Below are 18598 nucleotides of genomic sequence, written 5' to 3'. Positions count from 1 at the left end.
AATTACCCTTAATAAAGAATATTTCCTAAATTTCTTGAAAGAGCTGAAAATCTTTGAGATTTGTAATATAATAAGCGTTACTAAAGATATTGAATCAAATAAGCAGTTTTACCATAATGCAACTACGTACTATATTTAATGGGTAATGTAATAATTTAACACTAATCGATTGACACTTTGAATTGCCTAATATATATAAAACCTTAGAGGATGAAACATTAATAATTATAAATAAGTTTTACAGTCAAAACCCTTGGAAACATTTGTGCGCGGGGCGGTATGTATACAGAACAAAAATAATATTCGCATGGGAGTGCACCTAAGTCTACAAGTCCTAGCCTAAAATCACAATCTTTTCCAGTGGAAAGCGTTATGGTGGTGACTTGGGGATGTTGAGAGAGCAGCTAGCTATTCACATTTAGCCAAACTCAAAGCCGAGCACCTCGTCCAGTGCGTAGTCAAAGAGTCGGAAGTCGTCCTCATAAATATCGTACAACTTGCGTATGGCACCGATGGGCAGGGGATCGAAGTAGTTGCGCAGATTGGCTCGAGTGCTCGACGGTTTGTGGCCAGTGGGGAATGTTAGATTGTCGGCTCCAGCCAGGTAGAGAGCCAGCGCTGAGTCATCCAAGAGAGTGTCGTATTTGCCTGGGAAAGTGGTATGGTAATCAATGGTATCTCGGTAATACGATCTTGCAACTCACCCACTACGTTGTACTTCATTACACAGGGATTGCACAGCTTGGCTATAACCTCCCAGTGCTCGTTGTAGTCCGACTGATTGGCTCGGCTCAGCTCCGGGGTGACCAGATATTCGATGAACTCCCCAAAGCTGACGTCATCGCCGCGTTCCAACGAATTGTTGCTGGCTCCCGGGCGCAGCTCCTTCACGATTTGGCGGCCCACGCGCGACTGGAAGTAGCGGGCACTGGGGGAATCACCCTCCAACTTATTCCGATAGGCGGAGAGAAGACGCTCGAGCGGATGCCGCACCAGGATAAATCGCGTATACTCGTCGCTGAGAACCTGTTGCTGTTCCGCTTCGGACAGATCGTAGAGTTTGGTGAACATGCCCACGGAGTGCGCCAGGGATCCGGGAATCTGGAGGGGATCGGTTCCGTTGTGCCACTTGTTTGTGAGCATCATTAGCACACGCTTCCAGTTTGTGCAGGCAACCTGGAAAACGAAGAATCATATTCATGGATTTGTTTAGTTGAACACTATTCTTTGGCCAATTAAGCCAAATAAACAAGAAAAATAATTCCTCTTCGTTTACATTATGAAGAATTTCAGACTGAAGGTTACGTTCCTTGAAAAGTGGAAAAAAGATTTTGGGGCGGAGGAGTGAATCACTCGGTTCTTGGGCATTTCGCAAACGAACATAATGATAGGGAAGCACCGATAAGCAGAAATACATCAACCCTTTTTCCAAAAAATTGTTAATGAGTGGATTGTGTAGATAATGGACTGATTTATCTATGTGCAGGTGTCTTCCCGCCCACTCACCTCAAAACTATTTACAACTCACTGATAGTCATTGGAAATGTTTATAAATTGTCTATTTTTAATGACTGGCAATTATATTGTAATTAAATACTAATAGATTAACCTAATTAAAAGTGTTCTGACACAATAATCGAACTGTGATTAGACAGCTAATTACGCGAAATTAAGCACTTCATTTACTTCATAAATTGAAAGTTAATAATAATTGCAGATGATATGATGATTTTATGAAGCCTAAATGAGTGAAATTGAGGCCATCAAGCCAATTCAATATATATTGATACGTAACTATAAAAATCAAAAGAAATTCAAGATCTTTTTCGAGAAACGACATAAAAATTTCATTTTTATTGCGACTTTCTGGGGTCAAGCGTTAAATGAAATCTCCTCAACACATATGACGAGCTGAATTACTTTGCTTTTAATTGCCAAGTGCAATAAATTATAATCTTCGCCAAGAGAGATGGCCGGATGGGTTTCCCTACTAGGAGGCATTGGGCAATAAGTCAAGTTGCTAAAGTGAACTAACAACTAGGCAAACTAAGCACATAAATACGAGTCGGAGTGTATATACAAAGGCATTTCGTTGGGCGGCCAATGTCGAGCCCAATTAAACACCGCAAAAACATTTCACATTACAAAAGCAAACAAATTCCGTGTACGTTTAGCCAGTGGAAAGCGTAGGTAAAATGTGAGGCAATATACAGAAATACACAAAAAGATCAGCGTCGAGGTTAAGATATGTCAAAATGTCGATCTAAAGTGAAATGCACAATGTTATTTTTAAGCAAAAATTGAAAAGCCTTCGCCAGTTAAGGCGCTATTACCCGCCACTTATCTCAAATGATTGACTGTTTACAAACACTTTCTGAATAATCCAAATCCTTAAGCAACTATTCCATTTTTAAACAAGTCAGCTTGCGCTAAGTTTAAACAACTTTCAAAACTTAAGGAAGAGTCAATATGCCAGTTGAAATAAAATGTGAAACTTAATATCACTCGTATTAAAGACTTTTTTATCCTTGAATTTTTAGAATCCATATTTTAATTTAGTTGGTCAAACTAATCGAGGCTTCTAGATGTCATTTTCGATACCGGATAGATATAGAATTAATAATCACTTGCAAAATGTTGGATAACCTCCCAATACGTAAGCGATAAACGCAACATTTTACATCTAACGCAATTTTTTATGGCCATTAAAGCAACACGCGATGGTCACATAAAGTTACCGACCAGAGTGGCGAGCCCCCCTTTTGGAGGGGGGTAAGGTGGAGCTTGTTGAAGAGGGTATTGGCCAAGGGTAAACATAAACAATTTACGACTTCATGGAAGAACGAGCCGAGGGAACATGCAAAGCTAGCCACTCAACAAGTGGCGAATGGGAATGCGAAACCAGCAATTGAGATCTGTAAACGCTCCACTGACCCCTCCTGCGTGGTGAAATCGAAACCAGTCGCGCCAATGTGGGATGATAGTCATTGAAGATAACAGGGAACGTGTGTCGAGGCATTCAGGTGGCATGTTACCCAAACACGCCCCCTCCGGCAAGTGGAACACCTCAATGGCACACAGTGTGTCTAGCTGACTTAGTGAAATGTGGCTTTAAACTAGTAAGTTCTACGAGATCAGATAGTTCGAGTCCAGTCGATTTGAGCAGAGTAAACAATGTAATTATCTCGGCGGTGTAACAGTTTAACATTCTAATTTGTTTACTATTTAAATTTACTTTAATCCCTATAATCTATACACTTGCGTGCATAATGAATAAATTTTCAAAAAAGGTGAAGTACGATCACTAGTATTTTGCAGATGTCAGGGTTCAAAGGGCAACGACAACATGAGACGCCAAGCTATTTCCGTACCACTCAACCACCTTCAAACACCAAAGAAACCAACACCTGCAATCTAATCGCATAGTTTTGGTTTGATGTTTTCCAATAACTCACTCGAAGTGATAAGGGAAAAGCTGTTAAGGCAATTTCCGATAGCTGATTCCCCAAAAAATTTAATTTCCTAATCCAATTAGGCAAATCCCAATGAGGCTCTCCTCGGTTGGGCAGCACATTAATTTAATGAATAGATTACTCCTATCTAGAGCCGTGCGCGTCATAGGATGGACACTATATAAATATATTTAAAATTAATTTTAATAACGATTATCAAATGGAGTCCATAGCAACGTTTCAAGACTTCTTGGCCTTTGACTTGAATCTAAAAGATTTGAGCTGACTGGCAATGGGATGCAAATGGCAACGACTTGCAAATGGCTGGCCTATAATTGCCGGCCATTTGAGAGAGGAGGTCATTATTGCATTATTGCAACTTGCCGTGGAATTCTTGCCGCTGTAATTGATCGTTAAATCGCGTGAAATCAGCACTATTATTGTATGCACATGTATAAAGCTGACACGAGAATCGACGCCTCTTTTCGATAAGCCAGAAGTGGCGCGAGCTTAGCAATCAAATGCACTCGTTATGGAACACTCTGTAAATCTAATCAAGTAAGTCGCACTGTAAGGATTTTATGGCTGGAAATCTGATTATTTGGAGGACTGTCTGCGTTGTCGTTTCACATAGCTGGCGTCTAATTGTAGGCCAAACAAACAACCAAACATACATACATACTATCAAGCATCATTTATGCCGATGCCGATGCCAAAAGCCGCAGCATCAACAAAACCTCTGCATGTGTTTCAAATTGAATTTGATGAAAAACAAGTTTCTATAAACAAAGCGGAGGCAAAAGCTGAAAACTGAGACACAGATGCCGATTTTGACTAATGTATGCTGCGGTCTTTTGATGGCATAGCACATGGCAACCGCCGGAGAAGATTTATCAACACATTTATGTTTGGAGATTGCTGTTGTTTGATCTGCGATCAAATTAAAGTAATTCATGGATGCACCGCTTACTGAGCATTATATATCTTGCTAAATGAATTTGAAAACTTAATAAAAAAGAGAAGAAGCAAATAAATTCAACATAAAACAAGTAATCAAAATATTTAGCTGAATGAGCCCATTTCATACAAAAGACAACCACATGCCCCTATCTCGCACCCTAATTCGCCGAGCCAGCATTTGAATGTATTCCCCTTTCAGTTGATTCAACCATACCTTGGGCACATAGCAGTAGAGCAGTTTGTGCTCTTTGTCCACGATCATGTGGTCCATCTGCAGCTCGCTGAGATCCTCCAAAGTTTGTGTGTGGTCGCCGAGCAGCTCGCATTGGCGCTGCATGAACTCCTGGCGTTGTATATTAATGGTTTGCGTGAGCTCCAAGCTCCGGCGGGTTATTTTAACGTTGTTATTATTGCCATCCTCAAACGGAAGGCCAGTGGAGAAATTTCCCAGGAGCGAAAAGCCGATTGAAATGCAAAACGAAAGCCAAACCAGTTGATCCATATTAACCGCGATTTGCTGCCCGACTTTCCAATCGGTTGGTTGACAATCGTTTGAGGTACTATCATTGGTTTTGGCTATCTTCAACTCTGTCGCTGGCGACCGAAATACTTGACGCGATGGACGAACTTTAGGGTGGCTGCGTTCTCAATGCCCAGCTCCTTTAAAGTAGCCCTGCCGCTGCAGCGTTGGTCGTCGATCGGCTGATTCGTGTCCACGTTGAGCAGTCCAAAACAGCGCCATAGAAACCGCCACGAGACGAACGCGCGATGATCATGCCCGTTGCGCTGAGCTGAGTGAACTAACTCGCCGGTGGAGCTGGCCACCGCAACTGGTTGCCGTCGTTCGTCGGAGTCGTCGGCGATTCCCCGACGCCGAAGACGCTCTTCGCACCGCTCGCGTTGGCTGCGCTTGTGCTGTGCCCGCGAGATCAAAGCAATTGCCCTCTTCAGCTGAGCGATCGTGGGCTCGTGCTGGTGGAGCTGCAAGAAAGCGACCAGTTAGAAACGAATCGTTTGTCAAGAGATATCAAGAGAGCTTAAGGGAGAGGTTTAAGCTCAGGATAGAGTTATTCTGGAGTCAAAGAAATCGCGTAAAAATGGATAGATTAAGGGTATTGAATAGGTATAAAATAATTGGAATAATACTAGTATATTGACTGGAGAACATCTTAAGAATTTTAGAAGGTGCCGACCCACTTTCGCTGCCTTATTATATGTACATGACTTTCAGCCAGAGCTCAAGCTTCTCAGGCGCCAATTGACAATGTTACTGAAAGCAAGTGCAAGCAGCTGCGATATAAATCAATTCAAGGAAATACTGACCACCACTGTGAGGGTGCTGAGTCCATCTCGCTGCACATAGATCGTTGTGGCCCGTCCCTCGGCGATGGCTATCTGGAATTGTAAAATATGTAGAAACTGTAGTACGTTCAGTTCAGCGCAATGGAACCGCGTAACGGGCACGGATATCTTCATAATAAAAGCCCATCAATTAGCACGTTGATTGTACGGCAGTAGGTCAGTGGTAGTCAATGGCCAATATCGGTGACGAAAGCATCGTCGCAAGAACGAACACCCCAAAGTGCTAATTGCAACTGGTATTAGTGGGTTGGAGGAGTAACTGGTTGTATAGAAGACTTTATGGCTGCTAATGATATTTGCACTTGGGTGGAACTATAGGCGATCTAGTTTTGTCAATCAGATTAAGCATTAAAATCTCTAGATGTAAACAAAATTTGCAGTCTTTTATTATGCAGATTAAGGCGTTTTGAACGTCAATTTGCGGAAAATGTGGAATTATCTGGAACTATGTCGAATTAGAAGCATTAAAATGATTGACCGACATTTGTACAATGTCCGAGAGTGCGTCAAAACACGATTAACATATAAAATGGAAAACTTTTGCAATGAATTGCTTAGGTTTAAAGCACTACAATGAAATAAATATGCAAACTTAATGCTTAATACGCGGTAAATAACAATAATGCTGACTAATACTAAGAGCTTAGCCAATACATCCTAAGATAGAAGTTATTGTAAACCTGGAGTTCTACTCCGCGGGTTAAACTGGGTATTACCTCCCCTCGCAGTTCCGTGTTTGTTATATCGTGCGGAATGTCAGAGAGAGTCTCAACATCCTGCAGGATGCGTCGTAGTTCCTCGGAAGTGCTGGCCAACATGGCTTTGTGTTCGGCCCGATCAAAGTCGTTCCGCAGGCGGCGGGCAGTCTTAACAACACGGGGATTCATCTTCCGCTTCTTTTTCTTTCCGAGAATTGGTTCGTTTCTATTGCGAGCCTCTCGAACTGCCTGTTTGCGTAAATTGAGTGGCATTTTCCGCAGTTTCTTGTAGGTTAGCACATTCCTCCTTTCCGTTCTTTTCTCCTTGCGTATAGATGGTTCCATCTGACTTCCTCTGAATGGCGAGCGATCTCTATTTGTGTGGCGACCCATTGTAATATTCCTATTTTTTTACTTTATCTGCAGAAAACAAAACTTGTTTTGTTTCTTTAACAGCTGTTTAATGGCGCTGCCATACTTCTGGACAAATGTTATCGCAGCTATCGATAGTTAGCTCTCATCTCTACAAGACCGCGCATATTTAAACAGCTTTTTAAGTAAAATCTAATGTTCCAAATTGAAAAGTGACCCAGGAAATTGTCGGCTAGCACATATAAAAATAAATAGAGATACGGTTGCCTCAGTTCACTTTGCCTTGGTTATATTCAAAATTCTTTTCTTTTTTTCTTGGAACTTTGGCTTTTAAATTTTTAGTTTTTCTTAAAAATGTCTAAAGGCACTGGACCTTTGTCTAAGTTGTACAATGTTACCATCAGTACTATTGATAAATTTGTTCCAGGTGCAGTTCAGCCACTTTGGCAATCCCCAGCTGGTAGGTAGATCCATTAAATATTACCAAATATGTATTAATTCTTTTCCATTTAGGACCCCGCACTGTGTTTTTTTGGGCGCCAGCGTTTAAATGGGTATGTACATGTTCAATTTTAAATTAATCTAATATTAAATCCAGCATTAGCTGAAAGGAAAAGCCTTATTAACAATAGAACAATTAAAGTGGTGGTTTGCATTGCCTAATTGATTTATTTTTTTATATTTTTAGTCCTTGGTGCTGGCTGGGCTGAGCGATACGCTAAGTCGTCCTCCTGCCAATATATCGCTGAATCAGTGCGGATCCTTGGCAGTCACGGGCTTGATTTGGTCTCGCTACTCAGTGGTTATCACACCCAAGAACTACAATCTTCTGGCCGTCAACATAGCCGTCTTCATAATCCAGGGTTATCTAATGGTCAAGCACCTGAGGTGGCGCAGCGAGAATTCTCGGAATGCCGTGTTCAATCATTCGCACTACCCAATCAAATCGGAGGATGATTGGTAGCAAGAAAAACAGTTTATTGAAAGTTGGCGTTATTTGATTTCATCATTATTTGAAATCATCTGAACTGAAAGTGGTATTAAACGAAATACATAAGGTCCGGGAAGACTTTCGTTTATTCCTTGAAAAGTCTTTGTAGACTGAAAAACTACTGTTTATTTACTCGAAAAAGTTAATGCAATCTATAAAGACCGTTCTGTGGCAATAAATGCTTTCCATATTGAATTACACAATGAGCAAATCCTTTTAATTATTTATAGAAAAGATTATCCAAAAATTAATGAACCTAAAAATAAGAATTCGTTTTCTTTAATGACCAACCCCGTCCAAATAAGAACAACCATCACATTTGTTGTGCCGCTCTGAAGCTTTACAGTTTTTATTCCATTTTCTCTTACGCATTCTTGAAATCATCATCGTATAGCTTCTGCTCGAAACTAAGAACTCTATCAATAAAACTAATGTTTCACGCCCCCGATGTTCTGGGGCGATGGCTTGGGCATGTGACTTACGACTAGAGAACTATAATATAGGAGACGTTGGCATAATAATATGTCTAAGAGATTGGCAATCGGCTTGGGGTCTCCGGCTGAGGTCCTGGATGCCGTGCCAGTGGCTCTTCGTACGGCCGTGATAGTGCGCACAAGCCCCGATTTGATTGGTGATTGGTCGTCCTGTCGCCGGTCGTCCTGCAGCCAATGCGCTGCCTCCAAAAAGGACTCGTCGTTGGCCTCCTGGCCGGGAGGAGGGTGGTGTCCTCGAGTCGGGGGTTGAGTCGTTGGCAGCCCGGCAATGCAGTTGGCAGCACTCTATTTGGCCATTCGCACACACTCACAGACTTTCTGCCCGGCCAACAGGCGTATACTTGATATATTACGTATACCACTCGATGCGCATGTTAGCGAGGCAGAGTATCCTTATGGAATCCTAATGTGTGTGTGTGTGTGTGTGTGTGTGAAAGGCCCCTTGACACGTTGCCAAAGGAAATGCATTGCAGGGCGGCTGGCTTTGCCTCCGTTTGCCCGAGATGCTCCCTTTCGGCCGGGCTTCGTCGCCGCTGTGCGTTGCGATTGGTTGGTCAGACCTTCGTCGGTTGCAGCGGAAAATCGGCTCGACTTTCTGGGCCTCCTCCCCAATTGGCCAACAAGGTTTCCTTTAGGCCGTCAGCTTCTGCAATGGTAGTAAGAGAAAGGACTCACATTAGTTTTGGCTGCCAAAATAAGATTTTTAGTAGGTTTTGTTGCAAAAGGGCTTTCATTTAATCTCAACATATTTATTTTGGGAATTTACCAAGAGCAAAATTGCAAATTTCGACCACATACATACTAATTTGTAGTTTCATATCAGAGGAATACTTTTCTGGCCTTTAGACTTACACAAAAAACTAATTTAAATTTTGAATATAAGTCTTTTAACTATAATCCTCTTGTTTAGCAACTTTTGTTTGAGATAAAACTGTAAAATGTTTTATGATGATAAAATTTAAGGCAGCAAAATAATAATGTTTCAAACTTATAATCCTATTTTTGACTTTGCTTTTAATATAAATGGTAAGCATTGAATTATTTATACATTCTATTTAGTTCAATCTATAAGGTTTTATTAATGAACATTAATAACAAATCATTTAAGGGATCGTCTTCCCCAAACTTTATCCATCCCGACCATCTATTCTTATCTAGAAATTTCATAGTCCTGGGCCACTGTGCCACGGTGTTGGTCTTCATTGGTGGAATGGGTAATGGGCCTCTGCCAAGATGGTAGCTTGCCAAAATCTTGCCTAGAATTTTTTCTCACGCTCGCTTCCAAAAAAAAAAAAAAAATTTAGAAAAGTGTAGGAAAAATGATGGCGAAGAAAGAAAGCATCTGAGAGACGGGCGGGATGGCAATGAACTTTATTGCGTAATGCGGAATCTTGGCAAGCGGCTCGATGAGATTCCACTGGGGAATCCCCCATGCCGATGCTGTCATGTAATTAAAGCGCCACCTGCCGGCCGATGCGTAAACAAATGAAGCCGACTTAATTTATGATCATGGAGTTTTGCCAATAAGTTTTCCAAGAGACGCACGGCAGACACGCCGTCTGCTCCGATCGTTTGCCGCAATGAGCTGCTACGCCCGACAGCCTCATTTCATCTTCACCCTCGCCTGGATGAATGACTTCGGCTGAGTTTTCCCATTGACTCAGGTCAGGAAGTATATTATTGAACAGCTGCCAATTGCGGCGAGCCCCAAATATTATCCATTCCAGACCATTCCCCATCCTAATTTCACACGCACGTGTTAAGTTAACGTGAATTATGAGCCATGGCAAGTGGTCCAGAAATGCAGCAGAAAGACTTCTAAAAGTGGCCAAGGGACAACACTTGCGTTTAATTGCCTGCGACACAGCTGCTTAATCAATTTATGAGCTTTGGCACATTGTGATAAATAACCATTCAAATATTTTACCTCTTTATTTTCCCCAGCCATTATTCATTCTTGGACATGGTCGAAATGACTGAAAGTGGCAAATGAGTGATGGCTTTGATGTGGCTTATGTAAGTGAAAATCAGGAAATTCAAAAATTCTAACTAAACTGACACATAATGTTGGCTTTTTGCTTAAAATTAAGATCTTTGGCGTTTTAGCTAAGGAAATTTGAAAGGCCAATAAAATATGTTCCTAAATAAATATAATATGTATAAAAAGACTTAATTGAACCATTTTCTTTTGCTTTAAATAGGGGGAAAAAGGGGGAAAGCATTTAAATATTTTAAATTCCCAAAGTCTATCAGAAATCAGATAAAATGCTTGAAAGCGCCAAAAAAGAATATATTTTATAATATTTAAATGTTTTGCCCCGTTCTGCACACCGAACGAATTAGTAAGAACGTATCTGTGCGGGAAAATATATGCTATATATCCTATAGATGGCAAAAAGTGCAAAGCCTTTGACGTTTTCAACAAATTGCGCTGTCTTTAATTTTCTAATGTGTGTCTACATGTATGGGGGTTTTTGCTGTTTTTCAATGATTTTCCTAGGAAGAATATCGCTTGTATTTATTTGTTCTAAAAGCCAAAATGTGAAATTCGCAATTTGGTTGCTTAAAAGTTGATTCCTATGTTTTTTTTTCGCTGTTTCAATTTTCTCTCGTTTGCTGGCTGCCTTTGCCTCATTTTGCCGTGTTGAATTTTTCATTTACCTTGCTATTTTCGGACACACTTGACGGGCAGAAGATCGAAGGCGAAAGGCGCAGAGTAGCGATAAAAACGTCAAGACCGAAAGAGAAAAGCCCGAGAAAATTGCGCAGAACTGTCGCCTGCCCTTATGTACTCAAAAAAAAAACCATGTATATAAGGGGGGGAGGGTGCTCCATCAACCGCATTATATACCACATATAAATAGTATTCAGACTGCGGCTCTCTATGTGTTCTATGTGTTCTTGGATCTTTGAGTCGCGATGACGCGCAATTGACGCGGGCAAAGACGCGTTGAAAGCGTCGCCGCTGCTTCTATTTTCGTGGACACGACTAATACTTTTGCACCGACTGAGATATAGATTCGGATTCGGCCACAGATACAAATGCATCTGGGCGTATATTTCGTTTTAATCTATTTCAGTTGCTTCATCGAAAATGTGCTCTTTTCTTTTCTTTTTTTTTTTTTTGCTTCCATCTGTCTGTGTTTTTTCTCTGTGTATAGGGCGACGGCACAAATTGTAATTAGTGTTAGTTTTTCTTAGCTTTAATTAGAATTTTCTTAATTTGCACGTCGGCATGTGTTTTATGGTAAACAAATGAACCTTGAGATGCAGTTAGCCTGCAGTTTATTTATCGAATGTGCAAGCTTTTAATTAGGTTAAATTGGTGGTAAGAAACGAGGGGGGTGCGCTGTTGCGCAATCATCTTTATTGTTTAAAGTATTACCCTTTCTACGCATTACATCATCAGACAGCATTTTGATCTTCATTTGCATGCAGATTTTCTAGAAATAATATTTCAATCTTTATAATATATTTAAATTGCATAATCACTGAAATTTTTAATCTGCAGTAGCTAGTATTATTAGAGAATCTACATAAAAAATGAAGCTCTTGTAATTCTTATTTCCTAAGCAACTAATATAATTCTTGACTGTATATGTAGCAAAATTTCTGAACAATCTCATTTCCCACATCTTAGCACATTTATCCACGCAAATTTTCTATGCATTTTTGTGAATATTTTTAAACGAACAGGAACAACATTTCACTTTGTATTTATGTCTGCATGATAAAGCTTCATATGTTTCGTTTATTTTTATTAACTGCAATGAATTATGTAAAAAAAAGCATTAGGTGCATCTACTTTTAAAGATGCGTTGTCACCGCTGTGAAATCTGATGAAAACTGAAAGTCAATCAAAACAGCAGCGATAGAAAAACCAAATACCCGAAAATGCGAAAAGATAAATAGAAACTCGTAATCGGAAAATTGGCAGGCTGCAAATATTAACTGTCTGCCAAAAACCGAAAAAAAGCGATGAACTCAAAATGAAAAAAAAAATTGCTTGAATATTGGCCAATAAATTTTACAAGACGTTGACAGTTGGCCAACAGCAAACGGCCTTGCCGAAGGCCAATCAAACGTCATTATTTCGCTTTACCCATGTGTGGTGGTGTGTCTGTGTTGGTGGGTGATAAACACAATCATAATGATAATTGGACACCTGTTGGCAACTGCTGGCTGGTGTCTGGCCAAGAATTCTTTGGCCAATTCAACAACAATCGGTGACGTAGCAGCGAACTGGGCAGCTCGTCAAAAATGTGCGTCAGCAATTAAAATCATAATGAGAGTGCCAAGTTAGAGGCGCCACCCCGCCAAAGGAGAACCGCTGCCAAGGCCCCAATCCCCAATACCCGATCCCAATCCCCACACGCCAGCCACGCGACTCGCATTCCACAGGATGCGTTGCCAACGATGATGCCAAAAATCTTGATGCCAAGAAGCCGCCGACAGCGGGCTGCGTTTGTTTATGTTTATGTTCGCGGCGTTTTGGGTTCCAGGGAATGAAAAAAAAAACAGTCCAAAGAATAGGGCGGTAACGAAAGAAAAAAGGCTAAAATATGTAAAAGAGTAGGGAACACACATGATGGAGAAGCAGGAATTCTCTACCAAAAGTGGCAAGCATTAGAAAACCACTTTTAATACGAGCTTAAAAAGATATACCAAAGAAACTACAATATATAATATAGCTATGTCCATTACATTCAAGCTAAATTGGAGAATGCAAAACAGAGATCTTAAAAACATATGAATATGTTTTTAATACGACAACATGTAATACCCACAAGACGTTTTATTCTGTTTACTTTAATCGTAAAACTATCTTTTTTCTGAACATGGAATAGTATCTTCTTGGTTAGCCAATCAACTTTCAAAGTAGAGAAGCCTGAATCATAAAGTAACGCCTCGCAAGATTGAAAATTGTTAAGTGTTGGGCACTGCAGCAGCAGAAGAATCACCACCGCAGACTTGTAGGCGCTGCCAATTGCAGACTGCGACAATGCGGCGTATACGTAATGCACCCCGACCCGCACACATAACGTATACGCAGTGCAGGACAAAGTTGCGGGCCAAATGCATAACAAATAAATAACAAAGGCCTGACCATCATTATAAAAAAGGCAAAGGAGCGCCGAAGTTGTGAAAGAAAAAAATTTAAGCGGACAGTTCAAAGGATAGCGGTCCGCACTAATAAGTTTTAAGAAAAATGAAAATGAAAAATCGTTTGTGCATTTTTATAAGTGCAAAAATATGCAAATAGAGTAAATCATTACTGGACTGGACCAAAGGCAGACAAAGTTCTTCCTCAGCGATATTTTTTTTTTTTGTTTTGTTTTCGTTGGCTGATGACAGCAGAAGGAGCAGAAGGAAACGCTGGCCAAAATCATAATTTGGCGATTTATTTGTTTGTTTGCCCGTCTAGGCCGTTGAGAATTATTGTTTTGTCTGAAGCCGACACACCAGGAGGAGGAATAAATGTGCGACTTCAATGCCGCCATCGATATGCATTTAAAGTCTCTTTGACAATTTCTCACTGGCAATTCAATTAGTTTTAATTGCTCGACTTGGCGGACGTTTAAAAATTCCACCCTTCGTCGCACGGCCATCGATTAAATCAATGCAGAACATAAATCTTCAAGCCTTTCGCTGCACAGAGTTTGGAATTTGAATTCCGAATCGAATATCTGGCGGAAGGAAAGATAAAGCGCAGTGACCAGCGGCGGCATGGGAGGACCTTTTGTTGGACATATGCAGCCAGTCAAGAGGAAAAGGAAGGACACAATGCCTTGGACTTGGCTTGGCTTAGTTGCCAATTTCCTGGCGAGAAAAAAAAACGGGAGAATTATTTGCCAGGATGTCCGAAACATTGTTGGTGTCAACAAATTCCTTTTCAACGGCTGCAAAAAAATGTTCGACCATTGCCAGCTAGAAAAGCAAAAAAAAAAACGAAACGAGCGAGGCAAAGACAAAATTAATGTGGAGACATTAGGGAATGTCCTGCTCCCAGGATGTCCTGCTCTAAGTCCTCGGCAATTAAATATCGTGTTAATTTTTCGACTACCCAACTGCTCTGCACTTTCTGGCCAATTAACTACGCGTAGAGAGATGGGTAGATTTTTAATTGTTTTAATGGATCGTAAATCTCTTTGTACAACTTTTTGATTGCTGCAGCTAGTTGTTGTTCTTCTTCAGTGCAGACGCTCATAAATTTGGGAATTTTAAATTTCGAAAATCCAACATAAAACTAGGCAATTTTATGGCTTTAATCGAGAACTACAAAAGCAAATACTTATTTGCCCAAATTTAATTGCCCTAAGTACATTGTACTCTGGCGTGTTTTTGTTTCCGTTCAGTCATAAAAGAATAAATCTGTCTGTGAGATTAATTTCTGATATATGAATTTCGTTTCATCTCTGCCGGGATCTGGAGTATGAGAATGGATGGCTTTTTGGTCTGGCCAAAAAATGTGGGTGGCATTATCCTTCTAACCCAGACAGCTCATCCTTGGTGGCTGTTCATTGAACCATGAGCGAAGGGAGCCGAAGAAGGCTGTGAGCTCTTTAACATTTTTGGCCAGGCCTATAAATTCGTTTGGGGACCCTGACAAAATTCTAGATAGTCCTTCACCGGGCACGCCCTCCTGCGGCGCATTTAGCATTCCCGTTGTCATCTCTCGGTTGCATCGGGTTTATTTATGTGGCGCCAGGCTGTTCCCAGTGCGTTCTTCCCTTTTGGCTTTACTGTATTTGTATTGGGGGTTAAGGATTTTCACTCTTTTGGTGGGCGATTATTACCATGTGGCAGAAACTCACTGAAATACGGAGTTTAGGTTTGTTGCAACTGGATTTCAATGATAATTCCTTTGGAAGTAAAGTGAGTACATCTTAACTTTTTCTAATGGCAAATGTTGTTATAATATATACTTATTGCTATCACCCGGCTTAAAATCTAACTCTTAGCTATTAGAAGTTTGTATATTACTCAAAGGAAACTTGGTAGTTCCTACTAACTATAATCAAAGATATGGTCAAAATGCCTTATCTGCAATTTAAATTAACATTGTAAATTCTACTCACCATTTTGTAGCACTTTTCCGCGCTTAGATGTTTTTCACTCCTTTCTCTTCCTTAGATTTTGTAAATTCCTTTCTTCTCAGCTGTGCTTACATCTTATACTTTCACCACGCCGAAGACTTCCCGCGCTAATTTATATTAATTATAATTGTTCGAAAGTGCTCATTATAAAGAAAGATATTTTCGTTATAAATCTTTTGACGTTGGTTTATAAACGTATTGTAATTCACTATTGTTTGTGACTATTTCATATTTAGTTCTATATATAATATTGGGCTACATTAAGTGCTCAATATTGGTTATATCATATGCGATTATGGTTCATAGTAAGCACTATTTCAACTATTTGAAAAATAGTTATAGGCTGGTTATTTTAGTTTTATGAGTGGTTATTCTTGTCTACTTCTTTTCAATTTTATTACAATGTGTCTATTAAGTGTCATCGTATTATATTTGCTTTTGTTTCTATTATTATTTTTTTTTAATTTTTTTATGTTTTGTTTTAGAAACTGATGTTGAAAGTTTCTTTTGGGATCTTAGTCCTGTGTATAATGTTTTTGGTGCATCCTTTGCTGGAGATTCCGATGTTCTGGACGATGCTTATCCTTTGGGCCTTCGCTGGCGATTGCCCTGCTGCGTTTGACATGGAGCCGCGGCCAGGACGAGTTCTTTCATTAAGCCTGGCCAGATGAAACAATCAGCTCCTGCCAAATCGCTTGGGTCCGAGCCAGAGTGCCCACCTCCTCGTCCCTTCGTTCTTGGCACGTTGGTCAGTTCAGTTCAGTTCACAAAGGCACACACTGTTTACACTCACTTTCTAGCACCACAGAGCAACTGGTTGTCGTTGGATGTTGTTGGCAGTTGCGGAGCAATACTCCTTTTCTTTGATTGTTTATTTAATGTTTCTTATTTGCTGTATGATCGAGACGAACGGGAGTATCCTGGCGGGCAGCGTCAGGTGTTGCGTACTGCCCAGGCTCCACTGTGGTCCATCGTCCAGTGGCTATAAGGCACTGTGTGTCTCTGCGACTGTGTGCCAAGCAGAAGTGGAAATTGAGGGAGCAGAGCTGTCAATTGCCCTGATCTTGGCCCTGATGTTTGAGTTGGCTAATCAAACGCGGACCGTGGCCAAAAAAGTGCGCTGCGTTTCCTCCTCCTCCTGCTGCGCCTCCTGCTCTTCCGCCATCTCCCTGCTCAGTTGGCCACATCCTGCGTCACCTGTTTTTGTTGTTGGCCGGCCAATCTTCTTGGCTGGCTACGCGTCAAATTGAGACCCAAACTCCGCTCAATTGGCAGCCGTGCTGCCGTAGATGCTGCGGATCCAACCCGGACACGGACACGGACCCAGACCCGGACCCGGATTCAGTTTCTGGCCGGGTCCGGTGTTGGCCGCCCTGCCAGCCTTTTGTTGGCTCGCCACACCAGACGCTACCAGTTTGTTGGCCAACTGACTGACGACTGGCCGCGCGGCCTGCCAAAAAGCGAGCCAGAGGCCCTCGAACGATTGCAACGTTCTGAATTCCCGTTCACGTTCCGTTCCGGCGTTCTCTTTGTCGCAGTTCGTCTCTGCTTTTTGTGTCGTCATCGTCGTCGGGGGCTTCTCCTTGCGTGTGCTCTCTCGCCCCCCGCATGCACTCAGAGAAAATGTTGGCTTTCGTCTGGGAAATAAACATAAAAAAGTATGCTATTAATGCTATGCTATTATTATCTGATAAAAAAAAGTAAACAAAATAAAAAATGCAAATATAAATATTTGGTTTTATGAAAAACTCATTAAAGATATAGAAAATGAAAAGAAAATATATTTATATATATATTATATTATATATTATATATAAATATATCAAATATTTTTCGAAGTGTGTAAGGGCTACGCCTTTCTTGCATTGGCACAACCCGTCCATGCCGCTGCTCCGCCGTCTCCTGACCCCCGACCTTCGTCCAACTGGCGGAGCTCCAAGCGAACGATCCCTCCTTCCCCTTGGTGAAAATCGTGGCACTTCGTGAGCTCCTCGGAAAATGCTCGTCGCTGCGGCAGAGCTCGTTTTCCTCTGCTGCTGCGGGCTCTCTGCGCTGCCCGCTCTTTTTAAAAGTTTTTGAGACATTTTGAATATTTCTGAGTTTCAAATATTCAATATTTCCAGTTTCAGTATTGAGCACGAAAAACAACATAATCAGATGATTTATGACTAGCGCGTGGTACTTGTGGCGAAGGCATATGTTAGTAATAGGGAATTTAAAAAAGAAAAAGAAAATTGTTTAAATTCAGGTGATTCATGTGATTAATTAGATAATACAGACAATGTGTTACATAAAAGATTTGCTTTGCAGTATGTTCCATTTTCTTAGATTCTAAGTTGAATCGAGATGTTATTTAAATCGTAAAAATACACCACAATCTTCCCATTGAATCAAAAAAACATACTGGGTACAGAATCAATCGCTTGAAATGAGTTATCATTTTGTTATTTCGCCAAATTGTTTTGGTACAAAACAATCGAAATCAGCTAGGTAGTCTCCAAAGCAAAAACTATTATTCCAAACCAATTATGAACGCAGTTGCAGTTGGTAGTGAAGCAAGCAGATCTTCGAAAGATATATTCATAAATACATGGCTGCTTTTCGACAAACGCATAAACGCTGCCATAAAATTAGAATTTAAATGAGGCACTAAAAAGTGCAAAAACTACAAAGGAAGAAAGCAAATCGAGAGTAACGCAGACTAAAGGGCCGAAAGGAAAGGCCCTTTGCGAACTCCTTGAGCTAAATGAATGCAAATGGTCAACAGGTTTTAGCACATGCAAGGACACATCTTCGCAGGACATCGATGCCAATCAGAATAAGTGGACTTTCCATCGGGGGAATGGTGCACCAGCCATACGCTCTCATCCCGAGTGGATACTTTGTCTGAGTTATGAAACGAGTGGCGCCAGTGTAAAAATTTTATGCAAGCGCAAAGCAAAAATCTCGATGTAAAATTTTAACCAGTGCTAATAAATTTCTAATAAATGCATGTTAGGTAAAGGCCACAATGTTGCAACGGCACTGGTCACGAAAAAATATTATATTGTTTAAAAAAATATATAAAAAAAACATATTAAACTTAACAATATTAAATTACATAAAGAATTTATGCATTTTTGCCTTAAAATGTTAAATTGTTTATGTTTTTCTGAAAAAAGGAATAAGTAAA

General features: G+C 40.7%; 3 protein-coding genes and 1 long non-coding RNA gene across 4 annotated transcripts; 1 reads left to right on the top strand and 3 right to left on the bottom strand.

Moving 5' to 3' along the window:
- Positions 1 to 114: 114 nt before the first annotated feature.
- On the bottom strand, positions 115 to 5202 carry LOC27206560 (carbohydrate sulfotransferase 13). The gene is made up of 3 exons (XM_016180270.2): positions 4627 to 5202; positions 705 to 1176; positions 115 to 648 (listed from the first exon to the last, which is right to left on the bottom strand). Exons 1-3 carry the CDS (start codon positions 4912 to 4914, stop codon positions 419 to 421), a joined length of 990 nt encoding a protein of 329 aa, XP_016025252.1. The 5' UTR covers positions 4915 to 5202; the 3' UTR covers positions 115 to 418.
- LOC6732574 lies at positions 4995 to 6957 on the bottom strand. Its single transcript, XM_002079657.4, has 3 exons — positions 6491 to 6957; positions 5736 to 5807; positions 4995 to 5393 (listed from the first exon to the last, which is right to left on the bottom strand). Exons 1-3 carry the CDS (start codon positions 6863 to 6865, stop codon positions 4995 to 4997), a joined length of 846 nt encoding a protein of 281 aa, XP_002079693.2. The 5' UTR covers positions 6866 to 6957.
- Positions 6958 to 7090: 133 nt separating this feature from the next.
- Positions 7091 to 8041, top strand: LOC6732573 (mitochondrial pyruvate carrier 3). Its single transcript, XM_002079656.4, has 3 exons — positions 7091 to 7304; positions 7358 to 7398; positions 7533 to 8041. Exons 1-3 carry the CDS (start codon positions 7199 to 7201, stop codon positions 7806 to 7808), a joined length of 423 nt encoding a protein of 140 aa, XP_002079692.1. The 5' UTR covers positions 7091 to 7198; the 3' UTR covers positions 7809 to 8041.
- Positions 8042 to 8153: 112 nt separating this feature from the next.
- Positions 8154 to 17355, bottom strand: LOC6732572. Its single transcript, XR_005543443.2, has 3 exons — positions 17341 to 17355; positions 15409 to 17063; positions 8154 to 8975 (listed from the first exon to the last, which is right to left on the bottom strand). It is a non-coding gene; the product is annotated as an uncharacterized LOC6732572 (long non-coding RNA).
- Between the last annotated feature and the right edge of the window lie 1243 nt (positions 17356 to 18598).

This window comes from Drosophila simulans, chromosome 2L (assembly GCF_016746395.2).
Source record: "Drosophila simulans strain w501 chromosome 2L, Prin_Dsim_3.1, whole genome shotgun sequence".
NCBI lineage: Eukaryota > Metazoa > Arthropoda > Insecta > Diptera > Drosophilidae > Drosophila > Drosophila simulans.
Note: the sequence above shows the minus strand (reverse complement) of the source record. Positions and strands in the feature narration are given on the sequence as shown.